This window comes from Sardina pilchardus, chromosome 16, assembly GCF_963854185.1.
Source record: "Sardina pilchardus chromosome 16, fSarPil1.1, whole genome shotgun sequence".
NCBI classification, from domain to species: domain Eukaryota; kingdom Metazoa; phylum Chordata; class Actinopteri; order Clupeiformes; family Clupeidae; genus Sardina; species Sardina pilchardus.
In genome coordinates, this window is record NC_085009.1 from 11,210,731 (window position 1) to 11,233,996 (window position 23,266).

Sequence of the window (23,266 nt, forward strand, 5' to 3'; positions counted from 1 at the left end):
TTAGAGGATAGGAAGCAGGGGCTGTGTGTGTGTGTGTGTGTGTGTGTGTGTGTGTGTGTGTGTGGGTGAGAGAGACAGAGACAGAGAGAGAGAGAGTTAGAGTATGTGCACATGAGCAGTTGTGTGTGTGTGTGTGTGTGTGTGTGTGTGTGAGGGAGAGAGTGAGTGAGAGAGACAGAGAGAGATAGAAAAAGAGAGAGAGTGAGTTAGAGTATGTGCACATGAGCAGTTGGGGGTGGGAGGGTGGGGGGTCTATACAAGCCACTAATCCTCTGCACAATGTATGCGCTCCTGATTGACAGCACCCCCCTCCATACACACACACACACACACACACACACACACACACACACACACACACACACACACACACACACACACACACACACACACACTCCCCCTGGCCAGTTCTCTCCTCCTCTCAGGGGCCTCTCTCTCTCTCTCTCACACTCCGCCACCCTGCCCCTGCCTGCCCGCCCGTCCGCCCGCCCGCCCGCCCGCCCGCTTAGCCGTTGGGCTTCAGAGGGACCCTTCGCGTCCAACGAGGCCCTTCCTGGTGGGAAGAGGTCAAGGGTCAAGGCCTGTGAATGAGACCACTGCAACTTTGATTTGAGCTCCGACCTGCTCCCCAGCTTTTATCTGTCAGTAGCAATTGACACGGCTCGGAGCGCTCTACAGCTAATCGCTCTGATGTGGCCTGCCTTTGCGTCCGTCTTTGTTGATTTGCTCTCCATGGTGCACAATTTGTAAAATACAGGAACGTTCCAGAAGGGGGGGGGGGGAGGAGAAAAAAAACTGATTCTATGAATCTGGTTATGTAAGAGTGGTGGAGTACTTGTTCAGATGAATAATAGCTAGTTTTTTTTGTCTTTCAAAAACTCTGGCTGCCCAACAACTCAGTGTGACACCACAGATGGAAAACAAACTCCCCCTTCCACGCCGTTCTGTTCTTGGACACCAGGCGCCATCCACTGGCGGATAGGCACTACTACATAGCTGAACTCTGATGAAGGTTAACAGTGAATTGAAGGCAAAGCAAGTTTAAATAGATTTTGGTCTCTGTAATTGCAGTTAATTGAATTACTTATAATTTAAGTAATGATTCCATTTATCTACTTTGACCATATGTATTCAACTGGAAAAAAATTAAGAGAGCATGGCACATTTTTCGGATATCATCCTGCGGTTTCTGAGTGACGAGTTGACATTATTCAAAATTAAGAGACCACTGCAAATTTGAAAGTGATGGTCAACTCATTTGAATATCACTCAGAAACCGTAGGATGACAGTAAATGTAAATGTGCTGTGATCTTATTTTTTTCCTAGCTGTATACAGTCATGCACTTGAATATATAAAAATGACCCAACTTGAAAATATGTTTGATACTCAATACTCCATGTCATTTTGGGCAGTCATTTTTTACAATTTGTTCTCCAAGTAATTTCAGTAGAGATGTTTTGGATATTGTGATTTGATTTATCTTTGCTCAATAAAAAACATAATTGGAATTTTCCTGGAATAGCCTACACAATTAAATAACACGACTTTTTAAATGTTTTTTTAAAAAGGATATGTGGCATTTTGGAATCAAACTTTTCAAATGTCTGATATTCAATGCTCCATGTCATTTCAGGCAGTCCCATCTCCAGTGAGATCTCTAACCTACATCAACCACTACCACCATGTTTGGAACCAGTAGCCTACATTCAGATTGCAATCAGTTAGGCGGCTTCACCTCGAAACTGAGCAGCCTTTATCAGTTTTTTCCCCACTGCATTGTGTCTGCCTATACAAGCAAAACCTGAGCCTACCAAGGAGCTCTCCACAAATACAAATTTGAATGCTTTGAACAGCAGTGGAAAAACTTGTCAGCAGACTAGGCACAGCAACTCTGGCAGTAAGCTAATGAGAAAACCATCGGTCATCGGCTCCAGAAAAAAAAAAAAAGTGTGCACTCACCACTGTCCTCCTCATCCCTTTTACTAAATTACTCCCATGTGACAAGCCATGTTTTTCATCTGAATCAAACCCTCAAAATTACTTTTTGATCACATGGCAGCATGGAAGAATTTGTGTCGAGTCCAGAAAGACTTGATTAAATGATGAAATGTTGCGCTAAGTTTAGCCAAGGGAATTCCTTGCATCTTTTTCACTCAAACCTGACACAAATGAGGTTTAGCTGACACAAAACCCACTACACTATGCAGGAACACTCCTAGTTCCAACACTTAAAAACTGACAGTGACAGACAAGACGTTGAGGTTCAAATTATTTATTGTAGCACCGATTTGGGACAGTTTCACAGAAGCATTCAGAATCATTCTTCATGAATCATTTCAGCAACAATAAGCAAAGCAGGATGACAAAAAGACCATCTGTCAGTCCAAGCCGGAGTCCTATCCAGGTAGTTTGCCTTCAGCTCCATCCAAAGCATTCCCTGTGGACAGACTTCAGCGAGACCAACCGGACCAGTCATTGTTCATGAATAAATTAATAATGGGATTACCTGCATAGCCATTGGACAACTCTAAAAGAACATCTTTGAAAACAAACGCGTTCCATAGCATCAGAGGGAGCCAGCAGGTCAAGCTGTGCCTGTGCAGAACTTCAAAACAGACGCACAAGAGGGCGTTCCGTGTGTGTGCGCGCGTGCCCACTCATTTCAAGGTTTCAGAATTGTGCCATCCAAGGCTCTGGAGGATTCATGGTGAAATTCATGGTCCCCTCCAGATGGACCGTGGCCAACACTTGTGTTTTTGGACAGCGTCTGTGGATAGAAATGGTCTAGACATGGTCAACACCATTATTAACATCAGACAATTGACCATCAACAGTCTTCCCTGGGCGTGGTAAAGCAGCAGAGTCATTCAATTCTCGTGCAGACCGAGTCCTCTTTTTTGATTTGATAACAACACTTCCACCAATGTCAGCCAGGCTGACAGGCTTGAACTTCCTGGGGTTTCGGGGTCTTACGGGGTTTCTGCTCTGGGAGCCGGCAGACAATTGCATACGTGTGCCAACTACATAGCTACTCGTGGAACTTTCGGTTTGAGTCAAACGGGCCATGTTCTGATCCACCTCAGACAGTCTTCTCAGAATATCGGGGTTCAGTCTAGGCCCAGTGCGACTCGAAGGTCGCAAATGACCTGGAAAAGGGCTGTAAAGAAACGGTACGTCAACATAGCCATGCCTGGTTTGAATTTGAATGCTTTTGCCAACACCCTGGCTTGGAGCGGATCCTCCACTCAGAGAGCCGAACGAGCTCGGACGGGCAAATTTCGGACCGTAGTCGGCCTTGCCTGTAATAATGGCAGCAAGTCCCGCGCCTTTCCAGGTATTTTCTTTCCGACCAGAACTTTGGATCGCACCTGCGCCAACTCGGTTGTAGGCGCCTGTTGAAACGTGACCGGGCTTGGGGACTTTGCGTGTCTGCCAACGAGCCGCTGAGCTTAATTCCGTAGCATAGCCACTATTCATCACCTGCTGGGGCACACGAGTTGCACCACTGACTCCTCTTGTTGGCTCTGGACCTGGTTGGCTCTGGGAATGGGAGTTGGTGAACTGATGCCACACAGGTGAGAGCTGAGTTTGCCTGGGGCCACTCTCGCCCACACCAGAACTGGCCCAGCTAGGTTTAGTCTGAACAGGACTTTTTGAATTCTCAATGCCATTCGGTCTGAAACCCTGAGGTTGACTAGTTGTCTTCACATTTGTATTCCATCCAGGCTTAGCGCTGCTACTGCTACTACTGCTGCTGTACTGAGGGATGACCCTTGTGGTTTTCCGGACGTCACCAGCGCTTCTATGTGGATCAAATAAGCCGTCTGGTCTGGCAACCACTTGAGGGTCTGCATTTTTGAGCCCTTGGTGGCCTTCTGGCACAGAGCTTCCTGCGTCAGTGGGTTGTCCCATAGCAAGAGTGTTGCTGGCATGGATCACTTTATATGGTCTGTACTGGCTTTGGACTGGCTCACCCTGCTCCCTAGTCTTAGGTTTGTCAAGGCCATAGCCATCTCTGCCCGACACTGACTGAACACTCCAGTTGTTGCTCTGGGGGGCTTGTTCACGTCTGGCTTCAACAGGTGCGTTTACCTGTCCGTGTTGTGCATGGGAAGAGCTGCTAGCTACACTAGCGAAGGACTGGCCCTGGCCTTCGTGATGAGATGTTAGAGGATGCGGGGCCCAAGCTGGTCTTTTGTGTAGCTTAATTTTCACATACTGAGCTCCTCCTCTCGACAGAGCCTCTTTAGAGGGCTGCTCGGCAATAGATGTGCTCACCGTAGCACCGTGTCCAGCCCCAAGTCCGTGTGCTTGTTGGATACTAGAAGAAGCCTGCCCACTATGGGCACTGCTTTCAAGAAAATGTATAGCAGAGCTAGACACAACAGAGGGGGAGGAGTACGGTCGGTCAGGATTCTGACGCTCGATAAAAACACCCTCGCCTACCGCAACCATCTTGGTGGAGTCACTTTTTCTTGCAGCTCCGGACTCAACTGGGTTTGTGTTCCAGTAGCCAAACTGAGATGGAACAGGCCGATTGTGGCTGCTGTGGACCACTGCAAGTGCTCCAAGATCAGCGCTGCCTGGATTACTCTGAAGAGAGTGGCTGGGGTGTCGGACGGCAGTCGGCCCGCCACTTTGGGAGTAAGAGGAAGAATACGTGAGGAGTTGTGGCCTTCCGGGTGCGAGACTTCGGGGAGCTGGGCGGTCACTCTCTCTTCGGAACCAATTAGACTCAGCCATCCATTCCCCAGAGGGAGAAAGTGCAGGAGATCCCATGGAAGAGTCAGGTGTCCCCATCCTCTGGACTGCTTGCCGGCCATTTTGTGGAAAACCCTTGAAGACGTAGCTGCCTACAAAACAAGCATCAACGATTAAATCTCTCCAAATAAAATGCCTATATTATAATAGAACCAACCATTGTTTTTTCTTTCAAGCTCAAATCAAGAAGAAATAGTAACAGTTGTCAGCTTCCCACCCCTCGTTTTTAAACTACTGTGGGCGTTTTGCATTGCAAAAGTATTCCAGTTCAAGTTCGGGGAAAACTTGGGGGACATTTTTGCAGCACAGATGTAATGGAATAAGGGAATGATTAAGCAATGGTGAGCAACACTGCAAATGGAAGGGAAGGCACAGAGTCAAGGACAGTCTTAATCATGGACTTTGGCTGTCAAGATGGCAAATCCACATGATAAAATAAAGAAAAAGACCACATTTTGCATACAAATGTGTTTGTAGCAATACATAAAAGCATAGATTGCCCATCTATGCTTTTATCTGCTATTCCTGTTTGTTTTTTGTTTATGTAAAGCACATTGAATGACCTCTGTGTATGAAATGCGCTATATAAATAAATAAACTTGACTTTGTAGGCAAACGTGATTATATGCAAAAGTGGCCTCTCTTTTTTGATATTACGTATACATTGAAACGGAGTGAAGTCTTCTCCAATCACACAAATCCACATGAATAACAAAATATCCACAGGTCCAAATGTGGTCAAATTGCCCACACACAAAGAAATTTTTTTTTTAACTTACTTTCTTGAGGTTGACCACAACACACACATATGGCTGTTAAAGCCAGATAAACCTGTGCAAGTCTGTAGAACAATGGAAAACAAAAATTAGCAAACTGATGGCCATTGCAACTACTCAAACAGAAAATCAGGACACCAACAGGCAGGCAAGATGCAATATACAATTGAAAAAGAGGGAATAGTGCAATGTCAATGTAGACTGAGGTTTAAGATTAAAATATAAATGGCAGTTCAGTGAAATGATACATTTTTGCTATTGTTGAGTGTTGTACTTGAGAGCAAAGATTAACCACAGTCAACAACACAAACCTGGCCAATAAATCTGATTCTGAGAATATAGTTTGACAATTTACCTGATGTTTAATCCCAGAGACATACTGCCCTGCTGATCCATGGACTGCAACCAACAAACAGGCCAAAAGGAAGACTTTATCATGGGCCCATCACTCAACGCCTGCTCTGAGCATGCTAATTGTTGACTTAATGAGTTACAGCTGAAGAAAATTAAAAATGGGTGCACTCAATTTGAGGGGATTAGACAGAATCCTCTCCGTAACAGTCGGCATTGAAGAGGCCTGTGGTTTGGTTCCATCTCTTTGGATGCAGCAATGTTGATGATTTGGATTGTTTCGCTCAACAAAGCTGTTTGTTAGTTTGTGTGTGATGTGTTGTGGCTGTGGGTGTGTCTGTGTCATTTTCTTTTTCTTTTTCTGGGTCTCTCGTTTCCAAGACGAGTCCTCCATGTTAGCAATCAACAAAGCAATGTCAAATATGTTGTACACAAGCAAATAAAGTAGCCTCCCTAGGCGTATACAGACACACTGAGATGTCGTACACAAACAGATTCCAATCCCAGGGCCTGTGAATTGTGTTAAGGAGAATGAAACAGCTACTTAGCTCATGTGTGTTGGTGTATATGGTTAATAGTGCTTGCGTTTATGCGGCTGGGAGGTAGGAAAGGTTCTCTTCACTTCCAAAGTGAGAGCGTTCACTATGTTGAGTGACATCAAAACATTCTCCTGGGAGCTCTCCCAAAACCAATGTGCAAAGGAACCGCATTCATTAGTTCGTTATCTTTTTATTCTTTATTGTAGCACCATGCCTAAAAAACAAACGCGTTTCGGGGTCAAGCCGTCCTCAGTGTGTGTCACTCAGTCTCCCAAAACCCTCACTTCAAGGAATACCCCAGTTCAGGTGTGACATGCACTCCAAAAATTCTCCCACTTCCCAGTTGCTCATCATGAACCCGCCATTAACACAGTGGTGAACGGGCAATCATAGCCTCTGTCTTTGAGGATACTGTCCACGATGCACCGTCCTGAATGTGAGATGTCCTGACACAACCAACACATGCAGAGAGGAGTGTGTTTTGTGACTCTCTGAAGAGATTATGTGCAATGTGAGTAGATGTTATCACTGTCCGTAACTTGGAAGATAACTGACACTGATGTCTAAAGCTTGAACACCACTTTTAGCTGATCTTGGTGCACGGTTGGATATGACTGATAGGACTACAACATTCATCTTTGAAAGGTTTCCAGGAGAATGCATTGTTCATAGGCTACCACAAGGTGGCAGCATATAGAATGAACAAACCACTTTATCATAGGTGATGTTTCGTCGTTTATTATGCATGACAACAACGCTGTCTGATTACAAAATCAGACTAATACATGGGATAAAATAAATAGCTTTTAAAATATTAGCTCAATAAATAAACGATAAGTTTCAGCTAGTATAGAACACTAACCTAAGTCAAACTATACAATGATACATAACGAAACAATGCTTATTAAGAGGCACGTTTGGTTACAGTCTCGTTATAAACAATAAATAAACACTTACATTTTTTAAGGTTCTGATTACACGCATAGTCTTTTCTTTTGATTATTTTCATTAAAAAAACGAAAAGATATTCTGTTCAGAATTCCTAAGTAGCACCATGTTGCGCTTTTGTGGTCTATTTTTCGACCACTTCAGGAAGACCAAAGATGGTTCACATGAAACACTTATAGTTAGTTGGCCAAGATTCAGAAATCAGTCTCTCAGGGATGTAGCCTTTAGGTCCATCTTCATTCACATCATACACGCCATCAACACAAGATCCCTCATGTCTTCATCAGTCACAACATCTAGAAAAGAAGAGGATGAACGTGGTTAGTGAAGTCGACTAGGCCTATTTAAAGAATAGAGCCTAACAGTCAAAATAAGGATTAGGCCCCATCTGGTTTTATACATTTCAGTGAAAAAACAACTGAAGAAAAAACACTCACGATGTCTGTCGCCGCCGCTGCTGCTGCCGGTTAGGACTTTGTTCCAGAAACGTTTTAAGGATCTCCAAATTCTTTTCCCTCTGGACGAGGGCACCACATCCGTATCCGAGTTGCCCTCTATGGAGTTCTCCTCGCATTTGGGGACTGTTTCTTGAGTAGACTTCTCTGGGTCCTCCTCATCATCAGACATGTTGCCATCGAGGACACCACTTGACATCATGCGCTCGAACAGGTCTTCGTCTACATGTAGCTGTCTCCTCACCTCACCATCAGGGAGGATGGTAGGGTACCGACACAACGGGCAGACAATTGTTACTTCAGCTGGTACATCAGCAGCACAGACACGAGACTCCTGTGTTGCCGACTGAGCGAGTAAGTTTAAGCAGCATTCGCAAAAACTGTGTTTACATCTTAGTTCTCGCGGGCACCGTCGCCCAGCGTTGTAAATCTGGTAACAAACTCCGCACTCGAGTTCCATGTTTTCTCCCGGAGCAGCTGTCTCAGTCATATGAACCGTGCTAACGTCGTGAGTCATATTATAAAGGATGGTCATTGCGTGGGAGGTGTCTACGCCCTCGCCCTACGCCTTCTTCGTCTGTCTGCCAAAAAAATCACACAACGTGTGACGTCAGCGACCGAAAGGCAAATTCCCTTCATCCATCAGAATAGAATACCTCAGCGCTGAGCCACACCTCCCACGGGAAAAGCATGGGAAGTTAATAAATATAGAGAAAAAAAGTGAGGCAAGCGAACTGAGGAGTCATGAAATGTTCAGAAATCAATGTAGCCTATTAACTTGGCAAGGTAATTGAGAAATCCAAAAGTGTGATCACCTGTCTGTTGTAAGAGTCTTTTGTTAGAACTTGCAGAGTCAGCAGACTGGTATAAACCTGTAGGCTATGTGTTAAGGGTAACAACCAACTCCAAACTGATCTTCAATCAATCTGCCAGTGTTATACCCTTGGACCAGGTCGGGAGATCTTCAGCAAGAGTATGAAAATGTGTTTAGAGAGTAAAAGTGTGTGTGTGTGTGTGTGTGTGTGTGTGTGTGTGTGTTTGTGTAGGCCTACTTGTTTTTGTTTATGTGTAGACTAACATAGGCAGCTCATCTCCTGGTCCTTCACCAACAAAAGAGAGAAACACTGTGGCCAGCATGGCAATTTCCCAGAACTCCACTCCAGCAGTGGTTTTCCGCCCCATTCACTGTGTCTCACCTCTGACGTCAGGCTTCCGGCTCTACTGAAAGCCCCATGGACAAAGTCCCCGGGCTTCTCCTATGTCGCGTAATCCAGGCTATAGAAATAAACACAGTGGTAGAGGCCAAAAACAACAATTAGCTGTAGCTAATATTGCTAACACAATTCAAGGACTTGTGGCGATAGGTGACAAGAAGTATATTCTAGGAGGATGTCTTATGCCACATTTTAAAAATATATTTCCCTTGTTCCTGGGAGAGTATACCTTAACATCCAACTTTTTCTGAAAAATGAAATGGTTCTTTGCTTTGCTTTGAAAATAGAAGTGTTTGCAACCTGTGAAGAGATTGCCCTCAATAAAAAAATACAACAAAGCAGATAGTCATAGTTTATTCGATGCCAGATAAGGAAGTAAGTACCAAACCTGTCCAGTGATATGTGTGTATTGTGTGATAACGTGAAACATCAAAGAGATTCAATATGGGCATGCGTGTCCTGGCATGGACTTGTTTGTAGCTGCTGAGCATAGCAACAGGCCGTCGTTTGAATAGAGGGCTTGAAACCTGTGGCAAAGGACCAACTTTGCTATGATATCAGTTCTGGACCATAGGGGTTCAGTGGAAGGTGTGGCTGGCTGACTATATTTCATGTCTGGCAGGTATTCCCCTAAAGGTGTCTGAAAATAAAAAAAAAAACATTAGAATGATTTCAAGGAAACACCCTTGGTGTGCATAGACAAGTGTATGCACACCAAGCCATGCAGGCACACCAACCAAACATACCCTGGGCTACGTTTCATGAGTCATTTTTTTCACACCACCTTCTCACAGTTTCAGCCAACATGTTTTAGAATATTAAGACCGGTCTTCTTCTATCTGTTTTGAGTGGCATAGTAAGCTCCATGTGAACATGTCCATATAAACATTGATTGAGGAACACGCCATATAAGGACGTGAGGATTGCCTGGGAAGGAACGGTTAAAACAGGAACAGGAGTGGTGGCAAAAGTCCGAAGTTCAGCAACGCTAACCATTATCAGACACTGAGTGGGATTTGACTTTTTAACTTTGATGATGATGTCACCCTAATATCCAACTGGAACAAGGAAGAGGGGACACGTGATTCATACATGTCTATCCTGGCTGATAACTGAGCCTTTTTTCTGTGGAAGTGATTGTAAATGTCTGCCAGCCATGTCTGCCTGATTCTCATGTCTTTGGTATTCACCTGTCAGTGCAGTTAGGTTACTGAGGAGGAGGAGCCTAGAGAGGGCCAGAGGAACCCTTCAACAACAATGCATACGGATCTTTTTACAACAATGCATACGGATCTTGTTACAACAGAATGTGAATCAACAATACCAATAGAGCGGTTTTGTAGTGTAAATCATTGCAGGCCTACAGACCTCAGGGAAGAGACTGCAAAGGAGACATAATGTATTGAACATCTGCAGACATGAGTTGTGATGACAGATCAGATCAATCAGATCCAGAGGTGCAAAAGTCCTAGCCTGTCTCCGCCTGTCTATGTACTCACACTCAATTTCTTTTCACTACAGTACTCCGTCTGGAATGACTTGATCCTTCCTTGTTTACTTCGGCTTCAGGACCCCCGACCAACCAGCGAACAGAAGGCGTTCCTGAGAGCGATTACGTTTAAGTTGCAAGCCTGTCGTTATCCGTCATTACTAAACGATAGTGATTGAATGCCAATCATTTCTTCAGACTTCAGACAAGCGTCCACCAACCAGGAAATAAACGTTCGCCAATGGATCTAGGGGTGCCTCTCATATATGGGGTTTTATGCACCCTCCCTTCCTGCCTCGATCCTCGTCCTCACTGATCTAGATAAAGAATGATGGGGCAGCAACAATGGGCTAGTCTATCCAGTGTTAGTTATAGATCAGTGGGAACGCCCCTCGAGTATCGAGCATCGATGATAGGAGAGATGTTGAGAGGCACCCTAGGCCTGATTGAGATCTGCGAAGTCAGAGTATGGTATCCAGGCTAGAAAAGTCCAGCTTCAGAAAGTCCTCCCACATACTGTATCTGTGCCAACCATTCACTTAAACCAGCTGATTCTCTTCAGCCAGGTAGAGCAGCTAATTGATGAGATCACCAGAATTAAGAGCACACAGGTAGAACCAAAACATGATTGAACTTTTACTTTCTGAATCTGGAGTTTTCCCACCTCTGATCAGATCAATGCTGGCATTTGATGAGGGGCTTGGGATTGTGAACTCCCACTCCTAGTAGCAGCGCTAGGTGATGAGGCATTGCTAGGTAATAAATGTCAGGGGAACCGGCATCAACCTGTGGGCATAGGAGAGGGAGGACAAGCCATTAGGGGATGATGTCAGGATGGAGACGGTGGAAGACAGTGGTGGTGGTGTTTGTGTGGTGGGGGCGGGGGGGCGGGGGGTAGATGTTTTCCAAGGTAACTTTAGTGTTTTCATGCACCGAGAAGATTCAAAAGCAGGGGGATGTGTAAGGTGTAAGGAAGAGAGAGAAGGGAGATGTGACATGACAAGAATGCAGGAGAGGGAGAGAATAGCACTGACAGATTACTGCTAGTGATAGATGGTGCACTGCTCTCCACCACAACATCTGCTCAACACTGTGGATGAAGAAACACTGTGGTTTTTAGGAGTTGAGAAGGCGTTGACGGCAGAGGGGTGAGTGATCGTTCAAATATACTGACATGGTGGACGGTCCAGCTGTGTTGTCACGTAGAGGCCTTTTGAGAGTATCACAACTTTGATCTTCTACTTTTCACTTAACTAGGTTGAATGTTTGTGCAATTGGTATAGCCTAAGATCAGAGACGGTTAAGAAAAGTTCTAAAGGATCTTTGTTATTGTGAAGCTTTGATTATCTTAATGACCTTTACAACGGAAGTTATCAGCGTTGGAACTTGGCTGACACAGTTAAGTGTAAATAATACAGCCTGCAGGTGTCTTTTAGAGAGAGTGGTGTCAAATGTGTGCATGTCAGACACACATAATAAAAGAATAGAAATTTGAGAGTTTTAAGACAACTTGATACTGTACACTCCCAAGCAGTGCACAAGCATTAGGAGGGAAGTGTTTCGTCTCGCACCATTACCTCCAGCCAAAAGGTAAACCGCTGTGAGAATTCCGTTGCCAGGTAAATATCCCCTTGAGTAGACGAGCACACTGTTGCCACGACAGGGATGTTATCGGACTCAGGACTCTGCAGGAAAAAAAAGGGAAAAAAACCCAACAACAGTGATATAAACAATAGGCAGTATTCAGCGTCGGCAAGAAGCACAGCTGCCTCTGTGTTGACCTGATTCCCTCGAGGCCAGTGACACCCACTCGAAACCGGTCATACTACAGTCAATATTTACAGCTCAGACAGCGTAGGATGTTCCAAAGCAGAAGTGCTGTGTGGGGAGAGCGCACGTTGTTGAGTTGCTACTCTGTGTTTCAAATGTCCGTTTTGAATTACATCAGACTCAAACTCAGTATCCTCAGCTCTAATAGAAAGCTGTAGAGTTTTAAAGGTTGCCACTAGGCTACTGTAAATGTATTTATCCTTTGCATTATTGTTGTGTTCGTAGACAAAAAAACATTGACTTATGTTACAAAAAAATGAAGAAAGAGATGGGGATTTTTTGGATTGAATAATAACTGAAACATTGTGTCTATTGTCTTTCTTTTCTTAAGAAAGTCATGACCAAAAAGTAATTTAATCTGTTCAGCTATGTTTCCTCTAGCCACACACTGAAGAATGTTACAAATTCTAAATAGCTTTGAGCGCGATGAGGCCTACGTGAGGTTTGTTTGCTTGCATTTGGAACATCTTGTGTAAGGAAATTATTTGCAAAAGAGAACTGAGAACACTGTCCTTCCCAAATTATACTAAATGTGTCTGGACCCTTTACCAAAAGAATCAGCTGACAGTGTTGTGTCGTGGTATAAATAACTTCCTCAGCAATTTACCTTTTCTGCTCTGTGAAACGTCTCTAAAAACGTTTCTAAGACAAAAATGAGGCATTGCAAGGTCGCAGGTACCTTTGGTTGACAGGTTCAAAACTGTACGAAACTTGTAAAAGTGTAGGATCATTATGACATGAGTTCTGTGTAATTTCATTCATGGGGGACCATACAATAAATCAATGTGTACATTTAGTGACTGTACACTATGCACACACACACACACAAACACACATAAACACACACACACACAGATAAGCATAGACACACATACACACATGACTGCACAAACACACCCACACGCATGCACACACACACACACACCCACACGCATGCACACACACACACACACACACACACACACACACACACACACACACACACACACACACACACACACACACACACACACACACACACACACACACACACACACACACACACACACACACACACACACATCCCATGCCCCCACCACACACACTCACTGTGTGAAAAGTGAAAACTCACAGACAGAGAAGCACACATACACAAAAGCAAGCGCACACACGCGCACACTCATTTACATACATAAAAGTTGCAGTAGGGGATGGAGTAGGAGATGGAAACAAATTGACAAGCGTGATTTATTTTTGCAGAGAAAATGTGCAGGACTGAGTGGCAGTCATATTTTCTATCGCTTTGCGGTACATCTAGTTAATCACAATGCCGCATATTACACTGAGCTAGTTTTAGAGCCATGCTTCAAACTAAGCCATCACAGTTAAGGGCTGATTGTTCTAACTCTGCAGTTACTGTACAATGCTCGGACAGACAAAAAAAAAAGTCCATCCCCCTTCTGGTAAGATGTCATACACCTCTTCTGGTAAGATGTTTAAGTTGTGTAATTAGTTCAATGGCAAATTATTGACCACACCTTTGCACCCTTGTGTTGCTGCCAAAGCAGAAAGATGTCCTGACATGACTTTTAATGTGTGCTTTCAGTTTTCTCCCAGCACCTCTCCTACCCACCGCTTCGTTCAAGGGAAGTGAAAGCTAAAGGGTATTTCCACTGAGCGCGCCATCTGCTCCAACGAGCCCCATTTAACACCGTGTGGTATATCCACCGGTGTCCCAAAAGTCATGTCGGAGGCACCAGGGGTCATCCAGACCCCGGGGCTCCCCGGCGAGACTCATGCCCAGGAGCAGGCCCCCGTGCAGGGCGATGCCTCCGAGGTGGAGTGCCCCATATGCTACCAGGAGTACAACCAGTGTGGCAAGTGCCCCCGGATGCTGGAGTGCCTGCACGTCTTCTGCACCGAGTGCCTGCAGCAGATCCAGCTGTCCTCCTCGCCGTGCCCGACGGTGGCGGCGGCGGAGCCGGACGCCTCCCCGTCGATTTCCTGCCCGCTGTGCCGCCACCAGACCCCCCTGCGGGCGGGCGACAACGCCCTCTCCTTGCCCGCCAACGCGCGCATCCTGGCCCGCCTGCCGCCCGTGTCCTTCTGCGTGACGCAGCGGGTGGTGGTGTCGCTGGACGCCCAGCGCGACGCCCGCTTCATCATCCTGCCCACGGTCAGCCTGCGGGTCGAGCAGATGACCGAGGAAGAGGAGAGGACGAGGAGGGCCGGGGAGGTGGGGCAGATGCGCGTGGCCAGCGGGCAGCAACGCCGGACGCTGCTCTGTGTCCAGATGCTGGCCGTGGTCTTCTGGGTCGTGTTCGTGCTGACCTGTGTGATCGCCGTGGTGTTCGGACCCAACATTTTCCACATACGACAGTCAGGAGGAAAGTAGTCCTCCACCACGTCAGAGATCCCTCAACACCATGACAGTGGGGGTATAGCCTGACAGGGGGAGCTACACCAGACGCGTAACTGAAGTGTTCCATTCGCAACGCGTAAAATCCATTTTAGAAGATGGGTCAATTTTTTTGGAATGTACGCACCACTGTCGCGTCTGGTGTAGCTACTTCCATTGATTATAGTGATTATTAACTGCTGCAACATACGTGTCGTGAACGGAACGCTTCAGTTACGCATCTGGTGTAGCTCACCTACAGTATCAAGCCTCGATATGTCATGTCATGTGTCTTTTGACATTTTGTCCCCTTAGAATTATAATGTTCTATCTGACGTTTTGGTCCAAATTTAATTGCTGACATATTCCGTTACACCTTAAGAAGCTGAGGTGAGGTGTTTCTTGTAGTTGTATGCATTTTTGGGCATTATGTCTAAAGAGGTTTGTTCCGCTTCTCAGTATAATTCTGGAATTCTAACATTTTGGAGCTCAATTTCTCAGTACTAGAACCTTATAATTCTAAGGGGACGATTTGACACATACGACTAGTACTAAACCATGACATTAATGTGTAACTTTATTGAGCCACAGAAAATTAATTCTCTGTGAATCATCAAGCCAGTGGCAAAGCAAGATGGATATTCTGGTACAGGTGTTTCCGGTAAATCTGTTGGGAAAACAAAACACACTACAACACACACTGCCTAAACAGCTAGGCTACTGGAATTGACAAATGACAGGAAGCCATGTTTCCCGGATGACATTGGCCGTGTTTCCCGATTGTTCAGTGTATGTATGGTACAGGAAACTGGACCCAAGAATCGGAGGATGTGTACCATGGACCTAACATGCATCATCACATGGGCTGATGATAGACTGTCTCAATAGTGGAACAGCAACATGGCCACCCAAATATTCTTATTATTTCCATCATGTGGTGGAGATTTATACCCTAACTCACTATGACCAAAGCAGAAATGTTATAGTCTCCTCCCTGCCAAAGTAATAATGTGAACATAATTCATTCTCAGACAATGCCAGCTCTGCTACTGTCTGAGGGCTTGCACTCACAGGCGTCAACATGAGTGTGACGACACTTTCTGTCACATGCCCAAACACACACACACACACACACACACACACACACACACACACACACACACACACAGACACACAGATACACAGACACACAAACACACACCAGCGCCAAAATGTTCAGCTGACAAGCATTCAATAAACAGTGCATTTTATTGAGCAGCTCTGACAAAAATTAAACTGAATTGTGATCTACACAGTGTGGGCAAAAGGCTTAGGCGGTGGTGAGCAACGAGATTGTTTTGAAAACAATGGAATCTAAGTAAACAGGAAAGCGAAGCGTACTGTACCACACTCATGCCGGTGTTCAGGGACCTTTAGGAAGCAATAAGGACCTGCATGGGCAAACAAACATTTCATTGACACTGGAATCGACATCATATTCATCAGTATCACATTTTTCTTGATGCCCATGCATGCCTGAAGAAGACCCTGGTGGGTCGAAACGTTGTATTTTGGTTTTAAATAAACCTTGTCATCTACTTTCCTTTATCACTTTTACAATCATTGTGTCCTGCACCTGCATGGCCCCAGTGAGGTAGGATGTGCATGCACCGACTTAACCTTAACTCTGGAAACTATTCTGGGACATGATGTGTGATACTACACTCCTTGTTTTTAGGAAAAGCAGCGCACAAGGCTTTTTGCCGAGACGTCATATAAAAACTGGCACCAGCATAAGAGTGTGCGGTCTCCTCCTTCATGATACTACACTCCAACATTAGAGTAACGCATATCTTCAATTACCTGTTGATCAGAATATGGTTGCATGGAGTAAGAATGTAAGGGAGTAACTTTGATCTATATAGAGCACATTCACATACAAAGTGCTTCTTAAAAGAAAATACAGAGTTTAAAAAAGATAATTCCAGCACCAACTTCAACTGACACCTCCAGACAAAAAAAAAATAAACAAAAAGTACCTCCAGACAGAGACAAAAAGACATAATTCAAATAGGCTCTACATCCACATGTAGGCTCAAGGGCTGTTGAATGCAAGTAGGAAGAGTATTTAGTAAGGATTTAAAATCAGTGACAGTTGAAGTCAAGTGGTAAACGGCTCCAAACGGTGCCGTCCATGGACACTGAGGGCATGGTCACCTTTCTATGTGACACACAAACGATATGAGTTGCTAACTCCAGTATAAAGGGCATTGCAATATAGCCTGACCATGAGTCTATTGCTAATTGCAATAGTCCAGTGACCTGGAAAACCAGAGTTCTCCCGATAGCATTTCCATGCTAATAGTCCAGTCTAGAAGTAATAAAATCATTTATGACTTACTCGAGCTCTGATGCAGTTAAAAATTATTTTCAGTAGGCCTATGAATTAAAAGCTGCCTTTAACATCAGCATTACTGAACACATTATGTGCAGTTTTGTAGAGAACATCTGGATGTTCTGTTTTCAATTGCACTGACTTGACTACCCCATGGACTGTATAGCCTAAATGAATAACCAACAACAACACGAACAAAAAAAACACCATCAAACAAACAAAACATCATAAAGAAAAGAGTCCAACGTGCTTAAGTTCAAAAGATCCAGTATTTGAAGGTGCTCATTAGTGTAGGGAACCCATGCAGTTTGCCAAAACAAACATTATGCACTGAGATAATAAATGCTTTTACAATCACATCCTGCTGGTGTTCAAAGTAAATATGTAGATTCATATTCTGATTTCTCTTTTGTTAACAGTGAAATATTTTTTTTTCAGTTCAGCAACAATACCAAGCGCTCATAAATATTATAACTCATAATAGGCCGACTGAAATTGTGTTGCTACAAATTGAATTACTGACTGATTGATGAGAGGGCCTATTTGTTACAGACTTACCACATTGTAATGCTGGAATGCTATTATATGAATGCAGTGCTGAAGTTTCATTTTGTTGTTTGTGTTTTTCTCCTGTGTCTGATTTATTTGTCCAATTCAATAACTACTGTATGAATGCCTCACTCTTTTTACCACATACAAATAACAAACACGGACGCTAAAAGCTCCTTAGGTTGCCGCGGATAAGATGTGAGAAGTAGTGACAGCCTACTTGGATTTTACATGCTCGCTGATTTTGTTATGACAGAATTAAGCAGTGCATCACAATTTGTATTACACTGTCACAAGCTGCTGTGAAGACAGTGATTACAACATTTGATTAACATTTAGTTGTTTTAAGACAAAAAATGTAGTTTCTTTACATTAAAATAATAGCTTCAAACAGCGTCATTTTGATTCCACTCTGGCTTACAGTAAGGAGAAATCTTTGGCATTGGAGATGCACGCCTGGCACCCTGGTTTGGCATTGTACTACAGTATGTAGTTATCGCAAGTAGGAGCATGCCCTTATGGCTGGTTTTACACTCATTTGATACCCCCCTAGTGGTAAATGGGTACCCAGTGTGTTCAAAGGAGATGAAAGGGGAAATTCCTCTGATGATACTTTAACCCCTGTGTGAAGTAAGCTTGTGGCCTTTATCGTGAGGCTGCCACTTTGTGTGGTTTGGCTCCCTCTGTTGGTTTTAACAAGCAGTTGTGAACCGCTGCAATTTTGCCCGCAGACATCCATCTCATTTGCATCATCTCAGCAGCATCACTTTTGGTGACACATCTGGGAGCTATCATGTCCTGCCTCGGGAGAGGAACTGCGACTGGTAATAATGTTTTTATCCTGTGGGACTTGGACTGACTCCGGCCAAGTAACAATAAAAATGTGTCTCATTTGTGTCCTGACATGGTGAGGTATGTAGCCTAGGCTTACTTCTGATTTATTAGAAAATAAACACTTCTTGTTTGTTTCATCGACTAGGATTTAGATCTTCGAATTCTGCATGTGTTATGGTGACGTCTCGCCCCCAAAGCAGAAAAAGCCAGATGTATCCTACATTATACCTCTTTGATTGTGTAAACACAAACAAAGTGCTCATTGTCTTGAAGTGACCCATGATTGATTGTAATCATTCTTCATTCTTAATATTTCTTACAGAAAAACAGCTGCTGATCAATGAATGAACAGAGACACTTTGCATTCTTGTAGCTTAGGTCAAATAAAATGGGCTACCTGCTATTCCTATCTCAACTGCTCACTAAAAGTTAACTCGACCAATGTTCGACCATGGGGGAAAAAAGCTTCTTGGGGGTGTTTGGCTCAAGGTCAGGGTGTAAAAGACCTAGCCTATAGGTGAAATTAGGCCTACTCCGAACCATTTCTTTAAGACAACCCAACAAGCTCCATTGACAAGGCAAGAACCTATAGATATTTTTTTCCCTTCTTCATATGTCTGTGACTTAGGCTACTGATTGCATTAACAGCAAGTTTATAGGAAAATTATGATGGTTTGAATGAACAATTTGCATGAATTTGAGTGAGTGTAACTGAGAGTAGTGAATTTAATTATTATAATTTCAACACCAACAAGAAAAAGGTAGATAAACTACTCATGGCTTACAAGAGCATCACCAACTTCTGAGCAATCACGAGAGCTCATATTCCTTTGTAGAAAAAACGGTGCAGAGATTTGTCTGTGCCCCTGACCCAACCTTACGTTGAGCGAACGTATGGGGCGCCTACATTACGTCACACGTCCCTTACGTTGGCCTGCATTCGACCAAACTTTTTTGAACCCCCCCTCCTCCTGTGTTGTTGTTGGGGGAGAAGTAGATGTAAAATAGTTATCTGCAGATTTAGGCGTGCGTCCACGGTTTTAACCCGTTCGGCGGAGAAGGTTAAGGAACAATCGTTGAAAGGTCGAATGCCGACACAGGAGGAGCGGCGTCTTGTGTTTTGTTAACTTTCCGAAAACTTTTTCTGGCCATTGAAAACTTTGCGTGGTTGTCCTGTCGCGTTTTCCCTTCTCACCCCAACCTCCTCTCGCTAGCTACTATCAGCTAGCCAGTTAGCTGGTTAGCTAGCTATCCCATCCCTCTTCCATACTTTTGTGGGACAGGAGAGAAAAGCAGCTGGCGAAATGGCGGAAACTAAAATAATATATCACATCGACGAGGAGGAGACCCCTTACTTGGTGAAGATTCCCATTCCGGCCGAAAAGATAACCTTGTTGGATTTTAAACAGGTCTTGAACAAACCAAACTACAAATTCTTCTTCAAGTCTATGGACCAAGATTTCGGGTAAGTAAGAGAGCGTGACTGGGTTTGCAACTCATAAAGTTAATTTAATTAATTTCAGTCATGTGTTTAGATATTGAACAGCAATTGTAAGAGGAAACCAATGTGTTTCTTTCGAAAGAGTGTCAAACAACTATTGTGTCTTTGTAACCTTGACTGGCTCTGCCTACCGTGAGAAAAGTTGTCTATCCCAGCGGTCGAGTGCTGATGTTCGTCTTGGTCACTAACGCATCTGAATGCATTCCAAAAGTATCAGGCTAGACTCAGTAATTTTGGGAGGTCCAATAAAGGAGCATAATATGTAGCCTACACATCATCACATTCTGCTTCGTATATAAACTAAAATATGTTTTAATAAGATGTACGTTCGGCTAAAGTCTGATAAATTATGAGATGGTACTGTAACGTGGGGGGTTTGAGGGTTTAAATAGCTTTACCATCCATAAGCATTATGCCAATTAGGCCAACTGACCACTTTTACTTTTGGGGCCAGCTCTCTCCTCGTGTTGCGCAATTTCTCAAATGGCCGTTTCCATAGGGATTAGGCTTTGCTATGTTAGAAAAATGTTGTCCTTGCAATTCATTCAGCCCCCTCCCCCAATCTCCATTAGGCTACTCTCCACCCTTTCTAGGACTCCGGAGCGCACACCTCTGACAATGCCGCGTGACAATCAAAACAATCATTCGGGGAGTTTAAGAGCGATCATGATTAGACACCAGCACCAGCAGAGAGAGTAACGGGCATTGAATCACTAATGATAGTCTGCTAAACAGATATAGGTGAGCAGCTTCTCTCATCTCCATCTTTCATGAAATATTCCCTTTTGGTTCAGTCAATCTGAAGGGAAATTATTTCATCTCCATCATTCATGAAATATTCCCTTTTGGTTAACCAGTCAATCTGAAATACTTTTAGACTTGAAATTCTTGGAAGGATTGGAGACGCTAAAAGGAGAGGTTGGCTAAAGAGGGATCAAAAGCTGTCACAATGGAGTCCTTAAACTACGGCGCCCAATTGCTTTTTGCCTATCAGATACACAGCATGCTGGAAGATTAATCTTTGTAGAAAAAGTCATTTGATATGCCTTAGCATTGAAATAAAGTGAATGTCTTGGGAGGGTGCGAAGTGGTTTGAAAACTGTTGTGTGGCAACGCTTTATTCTTTGTTATTCTCGTCATTCTTGCGATGCCACCTGTCACCATAGGACAGGAATCGCCCATCAACCATGGAACCAAAGAGAAGGTGATGTGCTGAGACAAACAGCCAGACTGTTTTGTCAACTTTCCCACAACACCTTTTGATGATGCATAATCACGGATAAAGAGAAAGCATTGGTGTAAATGCTCACAGACATCAGAAACAGACTAAGTAGTTTCTGTAAAAGAGAATGCTGGAGCGAGTCGGGCAAGAAAACATTTCAGAAACTCTGAAATATATATTATATCTATATTATCTCTTTCTATTTAATTTGACTCATTTTTGATTTCATTGAAGTGACACTCAAAGCTTAGCTTACACAATCGGTCAGGCACTAGGCAGTCCGGTAGTTGCTTATGGTTGATGTGTCAAAAGACCACATAGCTTTTTGAAAAAGTGTATAGGATCTGTAAATCTTCCCAAGTGTTTGGGTGAAAGTTCTTCGGTCTGGTCACTTTGTCTTTGGTCAGGGTTGACCTAGTGCTACTGAAACAAGGCCACATGCCTGCTGTCAGCAAGTCTGAAATCCCCCCACCCTCCTCAAATTAAGTGTAACCGTTTGCAGATGACTCTGGTCAGTCATGGTGGTTGGTCATGCTGACATGCCTACTCTTTACCAACACACAAATGGGGGTAGTCAGTCACCAAATCCGCTCGAGCACAAGTGCGTCCTTTAAAAGTTAGTCCTGATTCTGGCAGGTTGGATGGCCTCTGTGAAAGACTCGTCATCTCCTCGTTAAAATACCTCCGCCAGATGCCAGTGCAGATCATATTGGTATGGTATCGCTCACTACAACAGGCACAAATATACGTCACACACCACACGCATAAATGTAGCGCCTTGGCCTGCACGGAGCATGGGTGTGGGTATAGTGTGTAAAGTGATACGACTGCGCTGTGTAGGGTCTGTGTGTGTGTGTATGTATGTGTGTGAGAGAGCGAGAGAGAGAGGGAGAGAGAGAGGGAGAGAGGGAGAGAGAGAGGGAGAGAGAGAGAGAGAGAGGGAGAGAGAGAGGGAGAGAGAGAGGGAGAGAGAGAGGGAGAGAGAGAGGGAGAGAGAGAGGGAGAGAGAGAGGGAGAGAGAGAGTGAGCCAGCCCTGGTGTTTGTGTTTCCTGTTGCGTGGTGGAGTCAGGGGCCAGCGGCAGCTGTCAGACTGTCTGTGTGTGGCAGCAGCGGGGCTGGATCAGAGGGGCTGGACTGGGAGCCCGGGAGGAGGAGGAGGGTGGTGGTGGTGGAGGTGGTGAAGGGGCGCGCTTCGGGGCTGGACAGGGGCCATTTGCTGGGGTGTCTGAGGCAGAGTCAACAGGAAGAGAGAGCAGCCGTGGTCGGGGAGGAGTCGTAGTAGTGGTGGTAATGCTGGTTGGGGTGATGGTGGCGGTGGGGGTGTTGGGAGTTGGGACCGGCTGGGAATGAGGTGGTTTGCTCTGGGCAGGCAGAATGAGCATTCTCTCTGAGTGGCAGTCTTTCAATACTATACTCTTGAGCAGCTCTCTTTTTCTGTCCCTCCCTTGCTCTCTCCATCTCTCACCTCTTTCTCCCTTATTTGCTCCCTCGCTCTCTTTTTCTTGCTCTTTTCTTTCTCCCTCGGAGAACCCCCTCCCTCCTCTCCTTCTTGTTTGTCCTTTCTGCTCCCTTTCTTTCTTTCAATTGTCTGGCGTTTCTGGCTCGCTCGTTCTCAGACTCTCTCTCTCTCTCTCTCTCTCTCTCTCCATCATTCACATCGTTACCATGGCTTCTTCTCCCCCTCAGTGTGAGGCTTTCTCTTCCTCTCCAAGGCCTTTGCCTGGGGTTTGGTGGGCATTGAATGAGGCAGTGAAGTGTGTTTTTGTGTGTGTGTGTGTGTGTGTGTGTGTGTGTTTGTGCCGTTTGTGATGGTGGGAACAGCTCTCTTTTAAAGCCCAGTGGATTGAGTTGGAGGTATTGAGGTGTTGCGTAATTGCGTAAAACTCAGGACTTGTAGGTTACAGTACAGGGGAAAGTTGCTGGTAGGGGCAATGGGGGTAGTGAATGGTTCTCTAGGAATGTGAAAGTGTTGTGCCAAATAACTTCGGCTACCAGCTATTTGTTTGTTGTCCTGGGTCATGCATTCAGAGATCAATCCTCCCG

The 23,266-nt window shown here is 44.6% G+C and overlaps 4 protein-coding genes across 4 annotated transcripts in view; 2 read left to right on the forward strand and 2 right to left on the reverse strand.

Annotated features, from left to right (window-relative positions):
- Positions 1-2,258: 2,258 nt before the first annotated feature.
- On the reverse strand, positions 2,259-5,980 carry LOC134060284 (uncharacterized). The gene is made up of 3 exons (XM_062516939.1): positions 5,895-5,980; positions 5,543-5,604; positions 2,259-4,855 (listed from the first exon to the last, which is right to left on the reverse strand). The coding sequence occupies exons 1-3, from the start codon at positions 5,975-5,977 to the stop codon at positions 2,787-2,789; spliced, it is 2,214 nt and encodes a 737-aa protein (XP_062372923.1). The 5' UTR covers positions 5,978-5,980; the 3' UTR covers positions 2,259-2,786.
- Positions 5,981-7,150: 1,170 nt separating this feature from the next.
- On the reverse strand, positions 7,151-8,329 carry si:ch73-335l21.4 (E3 ubiquitin-protein ligase-like). Its single transcript, XM_062516339.1, has 2 exons — positions 7,815-8,329; positions 7,151-7,673 (listed from the first exon to the last, which is right to left on the reverse strand). Exons 1-2 carry the CDS (start codon positions 8,320-8,322, stop codon positions 7,618-7,620), a joined length of 564 nt encoding a protein of 187 aa, XP_062372323.1. The 5' UTR covers positions 8,323-8,329; the 3' UTR covers positions 7,151-7,617.
- Positions 8,330-14,088: 5,759 nt separating this feature from the next.
- On the forward strand, positions 14,089-14,739 carry si:ch73-335l21.2 (RING finger domain-containing protein). Its single transcript, XM_062517260.1, has one exon. It carries the CDS (start codon positions 14,089-14,091, stop codon positions 14,737-14,739), a length of 651 nt encoding a protein of 216 aa, XP_062373244.1.
- Positions 14,740-19,497: 4,758 nt separating this feature from the next.
- dvl2 (dishevelled segment polarity protein 2) overlaps positions 19,498-23,266 on the forward strand; it is a 29,320-nt gene continuing 25,551 nt past the window's right edge. The window contains exon 1 of the mRNA XM_062516720.1: positions 19,498-19,964. Within this exon, the coding sequence (XP_062372704.1) occupies positions 19,804-19,964 (161 nt within the window). The 5' untranslated portion in view covers positions 19,498-19,803. The remainder of the gene's footprint in view (positions 19,965-23,266) is intronic.

Excerpts from the sequence above, each read along its gene's own strand:
- LOC134060284 (XM_062516939.1), bottom strand. The coding sequence starts at position 5,977 with ATGATAAAGTCTTCCTTTTGGCCTGTTTGTTGGTTGCAGTCCATGGAT. Across the intron at positions 5,605-5,894 it reads TCTCTGGGATTAAACATCAG|ACTTGCACAGGTTTATCTGG; the intron begins GTAAATTGTCAA and ends ATTGTTCTACAG. Across the intron at positions 4,856-5,542 it reads TTGTGGTCAACCTCAAGAAA|GCAGCTACGTCTTCAAGGGT; the intron begins GTAAGTTAAAAA and ends CTTGTTTTGTAG.
- si:ch73-335l21.4 (XM_062516339.1), bottom strand. The coding sequence starts at position 8,322 with ATGACTGAGACAGCTGCTCCGGGAGAAAACATGGAACTCGAGTGCGGA. Across the intron at positions 7,674-7,814 it reads CAGCGGCGGCGACAGACATC|ATGTTGTGACTGATGAAGAC; the intron begins GTGAGTGTTTTT and ends CTTCTTTTCTAG.
- si:ch73-335l21.2 (XM_062517260.1), top strand. The coding sequence starts at position 14,089 with ATGTCGGAGGCACCAGGGGTCATCCAGACCCCGGGGCTCCCCGGCGAG.